Source organism: Chaetura pelagica, unplaced genomic scaffold, assembly GCF_000747805.2.
Source record: "Chaetura pelagica isolate M959 unplaced genomic scaffold, ChaPel_1.0 scaffold79, whole genome shotgun sequence".
NCBI classification, from domain to species: domain Eukaryota; kingdom Metazoa; phylum Chordata; class Aves; order Apodiformes; family Apodidae; genus Chaetura; species Chaetura pelagica.
In genome coordinates, this window is record NW_009969339.1 from 3529468 (window position 1) to 3544104 (window position 14637).

Below are 14637 nucleotides of genomic sequence, written 5' to 3' on the forward strand. Positions count from 1 at the left end.
CTAAAAAGAAGAAGTTGGGGCAGTTATTGGCACCTACTCAGTCTGAAGAAGCATAAAAGCACGTGTCCAGTATACTGGGAAGCAAATGTAGAAGGCAGTGGAAGGCAAACAAAGGAAGCTTGCAGGACTTCCTTGTAGAAGGATCAAATGGATCATTATTACCTTTAACTTAACCAGAACAATGTAAGCTTGTCTTCTTTAACCTATATATTAATCACAAGTAATGCACCACCATATAATTACAGGGATTTAGGGAGCAAGGCACCTAAGTTATGCCTGGAAAAAGTGTGTTATATATGTTTTAAAAAACCCATTTTAAATTCTTATGATATTAGTTCTGACTACAAATAAGATCATGCAGCCCAGTATGCCTCTTGTAACAAGCAGTGAGTCCTATCTAATGAAAATACTGAGAAACCAATATAAACATCAGTGACAGTATCAGGTGATACTTGTTCATTAAGTGTATTCTCTCTGAATTGTACATTGCCTGTCTTTCATCTCAAAAAATTGATTATTATTCCTTCAAAGGTAGGGTAGATTGAGGTAGAAAGACTTCTCAGTTTTAAATCAAAAGTAACATTGATCAAGAAAGAGCAAGAGAGAAACGTAAGCAACAACAACATATTTTCTTTGCATCCTAGAACATGGATTGTTTTAATTCTTTTTACCAGACTTACCAACATAAGCTAAAGCTAGCCCTCATAGGTCAAAGCATTTTTGGACAAGAAGTTTATAACAAGCTGAGGAAAGAGGGCCATAAAGTTGTGGGAGTGTTCACAGTGCCTGACAAGAATGGACAAGCTGATCCTTTGGGTAAGTGTGACCTTTATCCAAATGTAAAAATTACAGGCATACGTAACAAACTTGGGTTTTCATGAGGAGATCATATCCATATGGGAATGACTTGCATATGCTGCCTTTATTAGACTGGATTCAGCACAAGAATTATACTTTAACAAACACGAGTCCCAGAACTGGTTTGACCTTACTAGTCAACAGTATTTGAAAGTAGTTTCTAACTATACAGGGCAATACATTATGATATTTTAAAAAATAAATTAGTCTGGGAACCTTATTTGAATGTACATGCTGGAAGTAGTCGTCCTGAACTAGATCTGTATCTTGAAGCAAATAGCTACTGAGCCTGTACTTAAGCACAAATGTCTGTCACTAGTTTCACTGGGCTGTCTGGGATACTCAAGGCATGAGGCCAAGACAGTTTATCCCTGGCTTTCTGCCCTTTCTGGCAAGCTTGCATGCAGCAGTGTACCTGCAGAGCCTATTTCTCTTCCACTTGGACTATGGAAAACCCTTTGAAAAGGCTAGAGGAGGCTTTGCTATTCCTTTTTCTATTGCCAGGATGCTTACAGATTTTTGGGACTTTCTAAAGAAAGAGTTGTTGCTTGACAGGTGTTCAGAATTGTACTCACACCACAGAAATTAATGTGACAAAGAAGCTCCTCTGGAATAATCTGATTTGTAACTTTTTTTTTTTTTTTTTTTTTTTTTTTCTTAGTGGCATAAAACTAGTGCATTAATATGATTACGAAACAGAAGTACCAGAATGGAATATACCTTTATGCATAATCAAATTAACAGTACATTCCATGAGCTATCTTAAATAGGCCCTGACATGTTTTTACAGAACTCTTACAATCAGAATCAAACAAAAAGTTTGCTTTCCTGGGCTGTGGCACTCCTAAACCAGCATTTTAGTTCTCAAGTGTATTATATTCTGTAACTCTACCTCATTAAAAGTTTTAATCACACTTTGAAAGAATTGGAGGCAAGTTATTTGTTTGGAAAAAGACAATTCAACTGTTATTACACTAGAAGGTGTAACTAAGCAAATCTTCCACTGATTTCAAGAATATATTTATTCTAACTAAACCATAGAATTAATGTCTTGCTCTTCTAATGAAGGAAAAAAATAAATTACTAGATACTTTGTTGCCTTTACTTCCAGATGACTCAAAAAACGTGTCAAGTGAATTTTGCTGATGTTTCTATATCCTCAGACAGCTACAGTTTTTATTTCTAGGAGCAATTGCAGTACATGCTCATGTCCATGGAATGATACTTAAGTAAGTATTTACTTAAAACGTAGGTTAATAGGCTAAAGAAACTTCAGGTCAAACTCAAGATCCAACTCCAGAAGTGAAAAAGAGAACAGAAAGTACTCTTTCTGTATGTGTTTGGAAAATGTGTTTAGAAATATAAATTAAATTAAGTGAATTTTCCATACCTCTTCTTGTTTTCCCTTTTCTTCCTATTACACATACAACTTAACAGCTGTAGAGTTTGACTCTGCCATCCTACTCTCTGTGATGAGTTATTAAGCAATTGTGGAGTAGCATTTATCAAACACCTACAAATTCCACTGCAGCTAATGCAGTTGTTTTTTCTCACCTTTGAGCCTAATTTTTTTGTGTAGCTGTGTGTCTCACAGATAAATGGAAGCATATCCAGAAGGAATCAGTAAACAGAATTTTGAAGAAATTACTGAAGGCCTCCAGCATCTGTAATTATTTGCACCACATGGCAAAATGCTGCTGGCTTGAGTGAATCTTTGTTATGTGTATTCATAGAATCATGGAATCATAGAATGGTTTGGGTTCAGAGGGACCTTAAAGACCATCTAGTTCCAACCCCCCTGCATAGGCAAGGACACCTCCCACTAGATCAGGTTGCTTAAAACCCCATACAACCTGGCCTTGAACAGTTCCAGGGAAGAGGCATCCACAGCCTCCCTGGGCTACCTATTCCACTGCCTCACCACCCTCATAGTGAAGAATTTCTTCCTAATGTCTAACCTAAATCTACCCTCTTCCTGTTTAAAACCATTGCCCCTCATCCTGTCGCTACATGCCCTTGTAATACAAATTACTGAAGTAAAAAATTGAGTTCTGCTAAAACAAATCTGTTGCAGGCAAATGTTATGACTAGACAAGAAATGAACTGTCACTGTTAAGCAGTCAATAGCATTCAGCATTCTTTTCTGCTTTCACTGGTGCTTCTTAGCCAAGTCATAAGAGTGAACTTCAAGTTGAGCATTACCTAAGCTGTAGGAATGAGAATCAAAGACAGAATTAATAAAATATATCCGGGCACAAAGGTTTTTAAATAACATATGGAACAGTACAAAGGGCACTATAATCCTACACTGGATGATCTGCTTAAGTTGTCATGCAGTATCTCTCCGATTTTAAGTTTGTGTTTTTAATACCAAATGTGAATTAAGAAATAAATTTGTTCTTGCCCCTCAGCACTGGCAGCAGAGAAGGACGGCACTCCTGTGTTTAAGTTCCCCAGATGGAGAGCTAAAGGCAAGCCTATCCAGGAAGTAGTTGCAGCCTACAAATCGGTTGGAGCAGAGCTAAATGTCCTTCCGTTCTGTACCCAGTTCATCCCCATGGATGTTATTGACTGCCCAAAACATGGTTCAATTATTTACCATCCATCCATCCTACCACGCCACCGAGGAGCTTCTGCAATCAACTGGTGAGTTTTGTTCATCAGAACTATGTCTATGTCATGATAGGATGTTAGGCCCTACCTATCACTCCTGTAAATACTGACACAGTTCTGTTGACTTGCAACTGCTCTGAAGAAACTTCCCTGAAACAGCTGAGTATTTGGTTCACGACCTGTGTTTCATACCTAAGATTCATTGTAATTTGCAATGCAAGTGCAGCTGTTATTCTGGGAAGATTAATGATGTGATCTGTACATTCATATAATTTACTCACATAAATATAAACCAGTCACTCTGGTTTCAATCTATGATAAAGAATACAGTTCCTACACAAACGGGTAAATATGATAATGTGAAAGTGATTAAGAAAATTAGTGGTCAGATTCAAATTTAAAAAATACAAGGTGATGTACAAAAGAGGAAAAGTAACTACATGTAATCAGCAATAAAATTTAAGCCAGTTGTTGCTCATGGAAGATACCATGAAAGGACTTTAAATAGCATCTGCGTTTCAGTTAGAACACAAAGGAGCTAGAAATTATTCAGAAAAGGCTAAGAAAGATGGTCAAAGGTATTGAAGAGCTTCCACATGATGGGAGAGAAATCTAGGGTCTTCAGAATGGAAAAAACACCACTGGGAAGGACATATACCATCAGTGTATTAAGCCATGAAAGATAAGAGAAGGTCATTAAGGAACGATTGCTCATTCTTGATCAAAAGTTAGATTTTAGTAGGATTTTACTAAAAAAGGAGATACTTTATGAAACTGTTTCATAACAATATGTTATGAAACTGTGGAACTGCCTGTCTAGAGAGCTCTAGAAGGATGTTTTCATGGAGGAAAATTTGATGGAGGTCTATTCCACCAAAAGATGTAGATACAAGTTCTCAAGAAGTGTCCGAGTCTCTGAGCATTTTGCATGTTCCTTCTTTAAGCACCACTTCTGCCCTTCTCAGGTAAAGGCTGTTTTCCTAAGACCTCTAAACTCACCTAGAATGTGGCCTTGGTTTGGCCTTGGCTGACTTTTCTTGTGTTTCACCCTCACACCCCTTGCTCTTATCACAACTTCTTTTGTCTGTTGTAGCTACAGCGCTGGTGCTGATCAGATCGTTTCTCCCCACAGCATGACCAAGAAAGTCTGTGGGAATTGGTATGCCTAAAGGGGGATGAGGTAGAAACAAAGGTCCTGGGCCTCTAAGGGTTCCTCACTCCATTCTTTACAGCCTCTTCCAGCTGCTGACACTGTTACCAGCAGCTGCCTGCAGAGGAAACTGGTGTCCATAGGAGGGGGCACACGTAGTTCTCATCAGCCTATTCAGCATCAGGGACCTTTGCCATGGTGCCTTCTCCTCCAGCCACACAGAGGAGGTGCCAGGGTGCTCTTTCAGCATTTGTACGTAGTATAAAATAGAATAGATGCTTCCTAAGTGTGTGAATGATCTGATACAGGCTAGCCAAACTTCTGCCATCTTTCATTTCTGTCAACCTGCCAACTTCTTCAGCTGTCTTTAGAGTTTGTCCCCCATGCTGTACAAAGGTGTGCTTTACTCCTTTTGATAACATAGATTTCCATGCTTACAAGTAATAGTGATTTTTCATGTGTATTAGCCATCTCTCAGATGATCCTGTGGCAAGGTGGACTGCCAAGGGAATACTTACATGAGATGTGTCTTACAGAGAATGGCATTGGTGTTTGCATGCAGATAAATGGTTAAAAGCCTGTAGGAAAGTTATGTCTCTATCCGTATTTGGCTTCTCCTTTAAACACGCATCTGTTTGGTTACATATAATTCTGAGGCACAGGCAGCTCCAAAGGAGAACTGGAAGTCTAGGTGGATGGAGTTCCCTTCAGATTCAGAGGCAGATCCTGAGCTGATGTAAATTGGCATAGATCTGTTCATTCACAGCAGCTGAGAATCTAGCTGGATATTAAACCCTTTAATGACTTTTCTTTAGACAGTTGTATATCCATCATTATCCACTCTTAGCTTAGCTTTTTTTCAGCTGTTGGACAGCTGTACTTTCCTTGCTGACCTACAGTTCTGTTGTGAGGCTTAGCTCATGACAATAAACTATGAATTATTCAGATAATATGCTGTCTAGGTGCTTCCATCTTTCAAATTACATTGTAACTATTGCACACCTTTTGCTCTTTGTGTCTTACCTCTAATAATACTTAAAAAAACATCATAAAAATAAATTGTTTGATCGACACCGAGGATTCAGTTGCAGCATTTTTTATGTCATTTTGTGGAAAACACACATCAACAGTATCAAAAATGGGTTTCTGACTATGAAATGAGCAATGAAACTAGTACTAAAATTGGTTAGGGTTTTCTCTCTACCTGTCACAAATGAATGTATAACAGATGGGTTGGTGTCCCTGACTACTCTCATACTCTGTATTTACTGTAAGGCTTATTTATTTATTTATTTATTTATGTCTAGGACTTTAATTCAAGGAGATAAGAAAGCAGGATTTACTATTTTTTGGGCTGATGATGGTTTGGACACTGGACCAATACTTCTGCAGCGAGAGTGTGATGTTGGCCAAAATGATACTGTGGATGATCTCTATAACCGGTTTCTCTTCCCAGAAGGAGTAAAGGCCATGGTATGTTTAGCTGAACTAAATATCCACATTTTAAGAGGAAGAGGAAAGCATCTGCTGGAGTTTGCAAGTAAAGGAAATATAGACAAGATGCATTCATTTGAAAAGACAGAGGTTGTGGTGCTCAGCCAAATCCTGGACTTCAGTGAAGTTGTGCTGCTTCACAACAGCTCAGGAGATGGCTTCAGAGTATTTATTGCTTGCAGCAGACAGAGCATATCCTGTTTCCACAGAAGGCAAGAAGTCTGACTTGTCTGGAATGTAGTTCTTTCCACAGATTTATTTAATGTATTTAAAAAGTGAAATTTTTACAGGCTCAGAGAAAAGAGAATGTTAGGGGTGAGACTGAAAAAACAAGGGGGATGGTGTTTTATGTTCAGAGCCCTGGTGGATATGCTTTGGATATTGTGTGCTTGCCCTATTTTGTTTTGTTTTAAAATGAAGAAAAAGAAAATGCCTTTAAAATACTCAGTGTGGATTGTTAGAGATATTTTTTCTCTCTCATTTAAAAGCAGAGAAATAATTTACTGCAGAAAGAAAAAGGAAAGATTTGAATACAAACATATAGAGCCACATTCCGGTCCTGGAGAATTTAAGCAGCTGCTATATGTTTGTTGTCTGGGTACAGGCATCCAACTTCTGAGGCCATTTCTTTTGTCAAAGCAGTTTTAGCATATATATATGTTAATCAGGCCAGCATTTTGGGAATCCTTGGTTTTAAATATAAACCAGTTCCCCTGTGGCAGTATTTTTCTGTCTTTCACGCGTGTGACTGAGGAAAAAAGATGAACAAAGCTAACATTAAATCTATTACTTTTTTGCATAGGTGGAAGCTGTGCATCTAATTGCTGATGGTAAGGCCCCTCGTATACCTCAGCCCGAAGAGGGGGCAACATATGAAGGGATCCAGAAAAAGGAAAACGCAGAGGTAGTGTTAAAATAAGAGTGTATTGTATATATCACTAGAAAAGTTATTAGCTCAGATTACAATAGTAGTGATATCAAGCTAACATGAATTTTAACTCAGCTGTTTCCCCACCTCTTCTTGGAATAATTCCAAAGATGCATGTAATGGAGCCTGAGGTTAGGTTCCTATTCCCTTTCAGCAGTTACATATATTTAGAAACTTCATGTCCTACTTGGGATCATCTACACACAGCTAGATGGCAGCTGCACCATCAATGGATTCTTAATCCATTACCATACTTTTAAATACAGCATTGAATGGAGATAGCTCTCTCTGTTTGCCAACAGTCCATATTAAATTCTCTACCAGAAGCAGATTTGATGTTAGGAAAAGCAAGAGTTGGCACTTTTCCTATTGGCACCAGGAAGAAAAAAATATAGGTCATGTAAACCAGTCAACACCAACATAAGAATTATGTTCTATTAACACCCTCACTGCATTAGCTGGATCTGCTTTATGGTTAGGAAGGCCACTATAAAATTATAGTGAATGCTGCCTGTAATATCTTCTTTTCCTTTTCTAGACCTGTGCAGAAGTTTGAAAATAAAAAATAAAAAATAAAAATTATTCCAACAATTTCAGTCATTTGTCCATGGCAAATGTAGTCCTTTCTGCCTGATATATTGTAGGTGTAGCTTTTTATCATATTTCAATTCCTGACTTACCTTAGAAACAAACAGCTTTGCATAGGGATATTTTTATTCATCCATATAGTATAACATAATATAATGTAATATAATACAATATAGAATGAGCTTCCTTGGAGTGAACTAGCTTTATCTCCTGGTTGTAAAACTATTCTCATTGGCTTATAATTTACTTCTAAATATTCTTTGAGCTTAAACTAAGAAGGATGCTGAGTACCTGAGTTTTGATATTTTATTTAATTATTTTTATACGTATACTCACAATACTGCAAAGGTAAAGTAATACATTTTCACTGGTGTTACATATTAAATATAAGATTATGAAAAAAGCATGATTTCCTTTTTCCTCAAAGTTTTGCAGGAAATGCAAGTTGCAGTAGAGATTCCATTTATGAAACTACTGTTTATAAGGATTAGTAAATGACTAGGAAGTATTTTAATAAAAGTTCATATATTTATTAAAGAACTAAGGATCCAAGTAGCTAATATTCAGCAGAAGGTGATACCCCAGCCATACCTATTGATACTTATACTCTGCTTATTACATTTGTTAATAATAATATTAAATATTTATTAAATAATACCTAGTAGCAAGGGTTATATTTTAATTACATTAGTGTGAGGAGGAAAATTTATTTTAAAAATATAGGCTGTACAGAACACAGAAATGCTAAGAGCATCCCACTTGGTAGGTCATTGATAATCAGCCATCTGGAGATCACTGATCTTCCTTTATTAGGCCAGAACTTTTCTGTGTTCTTTAATAAGTGAACAGTTGAAAGAGAAGAAGGGAGAAATTGTAATTCTTATATAGGAAAACATTACTAACTTGATTTATAACTGAAACAGGGAATAATTAGCTGGCATATCTTGATTTCCTAGATCTCCTGGGACCAACCTGCAACAGCTTTGCACAATTGGATTCGAGGGCATGATAAAGTGCCTGGAGCATGGGCAACAATAGATGGCCAGGTATGCTCAGAAAAACAGAAGAATTTTCTTATTTTCTGTACCCTCTTTTTGAACTTCTTAAATTACAAATCTAGTGATGTCTGCATGCAAGTGAATACAAGTGAAAGTTACTTTGAAGTAGCTCTCATTTGTTGACTGTATGTTTTTTATATATAAGGCATTTAAACAAATGTACAGAGCACAGTAGTTAAGATTTTTATTTTTTTTAATGATAGGTCCATTTAATTCAAAGAAAGACAAGAGCAATATCTGGAAAAAAAATGGGCACGATACAAAGCAATAATTAAGAATGGCAAAGCCAGGCTGTACCAGTCATTTTGGGAAGCTGGCATGCATTACAGTGTGTGACCCATGTCATGTAGTGGGCAACATGACAGTATTAACAGTAAAAGAAAACACTGTGAAATATTGAAATAACAGAGGAAGTTATTTTACAGAGATTTGGACCTAGATCATTTGCAGAAATGAATATATCTCATTTTATCCAAAGCCAATTACTTTCTTTCAATGGATTGAAAGTACTATACTTTTGATCCACATAGTACTTGCATAAAATATTTTTTAAATCACATTATCTTTCCTGCTTGTGATGGCCAGGTTTTGTTACCTAACTATTAGCCATCAGCTGGCAGACTGCTCCAAAAGTCTTGTTTTGCCCTCATATCCAGAAACTGTTGCTGATTTAAGATCCCAGAAAGAACAGAAGAGCCTAGGAGCAAGGCAGTGCTCATTCAGCACTGCCAGCTGGGAGCAGAGCAGGATTCCACCAGCCACACTGAGACTTCTGGTGGTTCTTCTCACTGGTTCTGGCACACACATTTTTACAGCTAAGCAGCTTTGCAGGTTTAGGCAACTTGCAAAGTTTTACGTGTCCTGGGTTGTAAAGATACAGATACAACGTTGTAACATGTTTTCCATGTGTAGGTGCTTAAATTTTATTTATATTATATTAAAGCTTCAAACACTATAATTTCATTATTAGGATTTTAAAGCATGTTTAGAACCTGTGCACTTTTAATTCTGTTTATTTTCAGGCGGTTACTTTTTATGGATCATCGTTACTTGATGCTTCAGTGCCTGCTGGACAAGAACTGGCAATAAAAGGTGCTTCAAGACCTGGACTTGTAACCAAGAATGGTCTAGTCATTTTTGGTAATGATGGGAAGATGGTAAGTGCTCACCCCAGCAAACACAATGGATGGAAGAATTTTAGCAGAATGTGGAAGTAGTGTGGGACTGCCAAGTTGTACAAATCCAGCTGCTAAAGGCAGAGAGCTAATTAGCTTGAGGTTTATCAATCCTATGCCATCTTTTAGAAAAGACATTCATGTTTTGCTTCACATTCAGTCCATGTTCAGCTTTCCTGCAAGCCATTTATATGTTTATATATGTTTATATGTTTATTTATATTTATATGGGTTTATTAACCCACCTGGATGAGTTCCTGTGTGATGTACTCTAGGTGACCCTGCTCTGGCAGGGGGGTTGGACTAGATGATCTCTCGAGGTCCCTTCCAGCCCCTAAGATTCTATGATTCTATATGACTATTTTGATAACTATATTGATGCCTACAAACTCTTCACATAAAGATCTATTGCCTCCCAGATTATTTAAAATCATATCATGTTATTTTTCAGGTACTAGTGAGAAGCCTGCAATTTGAGGATGGAAAAATGATTCCTGCATCTAAATACTTCTCTGCTGATGAAACAACTACCCTGGAACTTACAGAAGAGGAGAAAAAGATGGCAGAAGATATTAGGGTAATTCAATAAACTGCTTTAGTAGGATATTACTTCAGACAAAAGTATGACATACTTCTTATTATAGGCAAGGCATATCTTTTATTTAAACATGCAAATGGATTTTTTATAAAAAGGTTGAATCTTTAGTTATTATCGTTATAGTTTTAGTATAGCTTTATTATAGTTAGTTATTGAAATTAAATCAAGTGGGACTGGGAATTCACTAAAGTACTCACACATAACTCCAGAAAACTTTTAAGACACAAATGATACAAAGACAATTTATGAATTACTAGGGTTGGAGTGAGAAAAAAACCAAATGGACCTTCACTTCACAACACTCAGGTTTTCAACACTGAGATGCTTTCTTCATTGTGGTGTTACTCACTAGGATGTGTTCAGGGTGGTCTGAGTGGAGAAGCTCCAGAGAGTCCTAGAACAGCAGTCTGAAAGAGAAAAGCAGAAGTTTTTCTCCCTGTATCTGTTTGCACAGTCTCTCTTCTGCCACAACCACACACAAGGGGCTGGCTGGCAGAGGGATGCAGCAACGGGGCAGCTGGAGCAGAAAGCTCTTATAGCCAGAGATACATCTTGCTGCCCTCTCATGTAATGCATCCCTCTGTAGTCCTTCCCAGGGGCTCATCTGGAAGCCACATTTGTCATTAAAGTTTTGTGCCAGAACAACTGAATTGTAGATGTCTTCACTTCTGCTAACTCTGGTCTAGGGTCAGTAACCTTTGGCACAGGTCAGGGAGCCTGATGAACCAACATTTTAAACTGCTGCTCAGGATTACCTTGAATCTGCTTGCCAGCAACCTAAATGCTGCCTGCAGCTATTGACAATAGTAAAAAGAAATATAAACTCTGCAATCTGTGGCACTGCCTGTTAGCTCTGAAACCAAATTATAGTTAATTGAAGTATCACATGAACAGTTATTTCAGTGTTCATGTTAGTGGAAATCTCCATCTTATGCATGTAGCTTAAACTGCTTCTCAGCTCTGCTCAGGTGCTAGAAATGCCAACAATCAAGTCAGAAATTGCTCCAGGCTGTCCTTGCCTTTGCTGGCTTCCCGTATTGCAAAGGAAAGTTATTACTTGGAGGATAAAACCTTCAAGAAATGGGCCTGGCAATTATTAGCATTGTACCATTCAGGTTGCTTGCCTTACTAGGTGAAATTATGATGTACAAAATAATACTTTTTTATAACCTAATTATGCTGAAGATTTAGTTGGCTAGCATGATGGCTCAAGGAAGTTCTAGATCCTCTTAAAATACCTTTCTGTTTTAGAATCATTTAAATAACACACAGTGCAGGCACAGATACCATAGGAAATACTGTTTGGTAAATACTTCTTGAAATTAGAGGATTATTCATTATCGCCTCCATTGTTTTTATGTATTTTTAGGCTATTTGGAAGGGAATTTTGAGCAATGTTGCTGTAATTGAGGATTCGACAGACTTCTTCAAATCCGGAGCATCCTCTATGCATGTCGTCAGGTAAAAAATATTTAAGTATATTAAAAAATATTTTAAAATATTTCAAGTAAGGAAATTTTTCCTCAAAAACTAACAGAAGCTGTCATTGTGCTTCTATATCAGGCTTGATTGAGTAGTATTTAAAAAAATCTTCTGTATTTTCCAATGCTCTATGCCCTTTCCTGCCTTTGAATATGTGGTAGGTTACTGCTCCCAGTTTTAGAAATTATTAATGTAATCCTGCTCTTTCTATTCAAGCAAAATTCCCCTTAACTTCAGGGAAATCAGTCACATGGGTGAGCATGGTGATGCTCAAACCTGTCTGCCTGCAGCGCAGATATCTCAAGACCAAGTGGCTGATTAAGAAGCTGAGCAAAGAACACCCCAGAAGGAAAGAGGAGCCCATGCTTACAAGTCCACTGAGTTCATCCTGTGTTGGGTCACCTCAGCTACCTTCTTTTCACAACTCACATATTCCAGGCCATAATATAGAAACAGGATTTCAGTTGTTTGTTTTTTTAAACAAGCTGTTTATTTTCCTTATTACTTACCAGTCTCAAAGAGCTATGAATGTCCTCCATGGACTGGTTGGAGTAGTCCCATATACTATTTTATCAATTATTACATTCTCTTTATTATTTATTTCCAGAAGTTTACCCAAGAGTATTCTAGAGTTGACTTTTTCTTTTCCATAACACCTCCAATTAAACCAGCAGATTTCAGTAAAATGCACAACTTTGGTGCCATTGTCGTCAGAGAAACGTGCACACATACTCACGTGCATACAAACTGGTGCCCAGTTTTGATTCCTTTCAACCTTCTAATTGTTCCATTTTCTGAAGAATTCTTCCATTTGTAATTAAACTTATTCTTTCTTCAAAATCTTCAGAATGCTGGAAGAGATCAAACAGAAATATAGTGGACTTCAACTACAGAATGAGGATGTGTATATGGCCACTAAGTTTGCAGACTTCATTCAAATGGCTGTCAGAAAATTCAGAGGAGAAGACAAAGAAGAAGAGTTAGTAATTGATTATGTAAGACCTTTTATTTTGGTTTTATTTCTTAGTCTTTCTTGGTTTTGGGGGGAGGATAGATTACTAGACTGCTTGACTCAGTAGGAGAAGCAAACAAATATTTGGACATACAACTTTTTCTTTGTAGTTTTTGTTGTTGGGTTTTTTTTCAATGTTTATTTATTTGCATTTTGAAATGGAAGTATATATTTAATGTCACTTATGGTGTTCCAGAAGCCAGGAAATCAGGGACACACAGTAGAGTCGCACACTGGTCTGCCAGTATGCTTCTGCTTTCCTGCGGCAAACAGTGGTAGATTTTTCTCCTAAGACTCTGTTCAAAAACTGTGTCAAAGGAAGGTTGCATGTTTTTAAGTCATTAACCAAGTTGGGATGTCTTGAATTTGGGAATTATGCATTTGATTGAAGTCCATTAGGACCAGCCTTAATCAGGGTTTAGTATTGCTTTGAAGATAGAGATCCAATGACAAAAATACAGAAATCTGCTTCACTGTCTCTGAATATGGTCATTAGTGTTCAGGGAGAATATGATTTCTGTTTTGCTTTGCTTTTTTGTCCACTCCTAACAATCGTGTCTATACTGTAAAATGTGGGTGGATGTTTGCTGTAGATATCAAAAGCTTGCTCAGAGGCATTAAAATTTTGGTTATTAAAAGTTTGATTTATTGTTTATTTCACTCTTAGGTTTCAAAAAATGTGAACAACATGACTGTGAATATGCCATACCAGTGCTTCATAAATGGCCAGTTTATAAATGCTGATGATGGAAAAACATATGACACTATAAATCCAGCAGATGGATCAGTGAGTAATTTCTAAACATGATCAATACCAGTTTATTTAAATGTATTTGCCTATTAAAAAAAACCCAACAAAATAATAATCAAACAGTGTTCATTAGTACACATTAAACAACTCCTAGAAAGATTTTGAAATTTCAATTTACTTCTCTATCTGTATATTTTGGACTTTTTGCATTCTAGTCAAGCTGCACATTAAAAAAACCCACAATTTCCACTTCAAATTCAGCATCAATTTCCATACCCAGCCATATGTTTTATCTTGATTTAATTCCTGTATAGCTTTGCAAATAAAAATTGCTATAGTTTAGTTGGTAAAAAAGTATTTCTGTAGGATGTCATATCTCTTTTCTGTCGAGTCATCAATTTCAGATTTTATTTTACTTTTTTACAAATCTGGTGTCCTAGGGCAAATGTAACTTTAAAATGTCTCCTTAACTTCCCAGTAAGAAAATTGGCTCTTCAGTAGGAAGATACATGCATTTGCACTTTGGTCCTTAACTGTTGAATCTTGGTTGAATAATTCATATATTATAAACAGGAGTAGTGATTCTGATGTCCATGTCATTGCCATAATTCTGGAGTAAATATGTTCTGCTGAAACCAATACCACAGATTTCACTACCATCAGAAGTCAGACTGTGGTACTTTTCCTGAAACTCATTATGGAATTGAATAAAAGTCGTAACAATTCCGTGTTAGAATTACAGTGTGTGTATTAATAGAACACATCATAAAACACTAGGTTTATATGGTGCCTTATAGTAACAGAAGCTCCATTCCTAAGAAATGGAACATGCAGGAGTAATTTTAGCATGTTTGGATATTAGACTATAAAAACTTGTATAATGTAATCCAACTCTTGTAATATCACATTAATTTTACTTCTGGAAAGAGT

The 14637-nt window shown here is 36.8% G+C and overlaps 1 protein-coding gene across 1 annotated transcript in view; it reads left to right on the plus strand.

Moving 5' to 3' along the window:
• Positions 1-647: 647 nt before the first annotated feature.
• ALDH1L2 (aldehyde dehydrogenase 1 family, member L2) overlaps positions 648-14637 on the plus strand; it is a 28031-nt gene continuing 14041 nt past the window's right edge. The window contains exons 1-10 of the mRNA XM_010005859.1: positions 648-816; positions 3270-3504; positions 5929-6094; positions 6918-7019; positions 8588-8677; positions 9712-9846; positions 10316-10441; positions 11832-11923; positions 12792-12939; positions 13624-13743. Coding sequence (XP_010004161.1) covers positions 648-816; positions 3270-3504; positions 5929-6094; positions 6918-7019; positions 8588-8677; positions 9712-9846; positions 10316-10441; positions 11832-11923; positions 12792-12939; positions 13624-13743 — 1383 coding nt within the window. The remainder of the gene's footprint in view (positions 817-3269; positions 3505-5928; positions 6095-6917; positions 7020-8587; positions 8678-9711; positions 9847-10315; positions 10442-11831; positions 11924-12791; positions 12940-13623; positions 13744-14637) is intronic.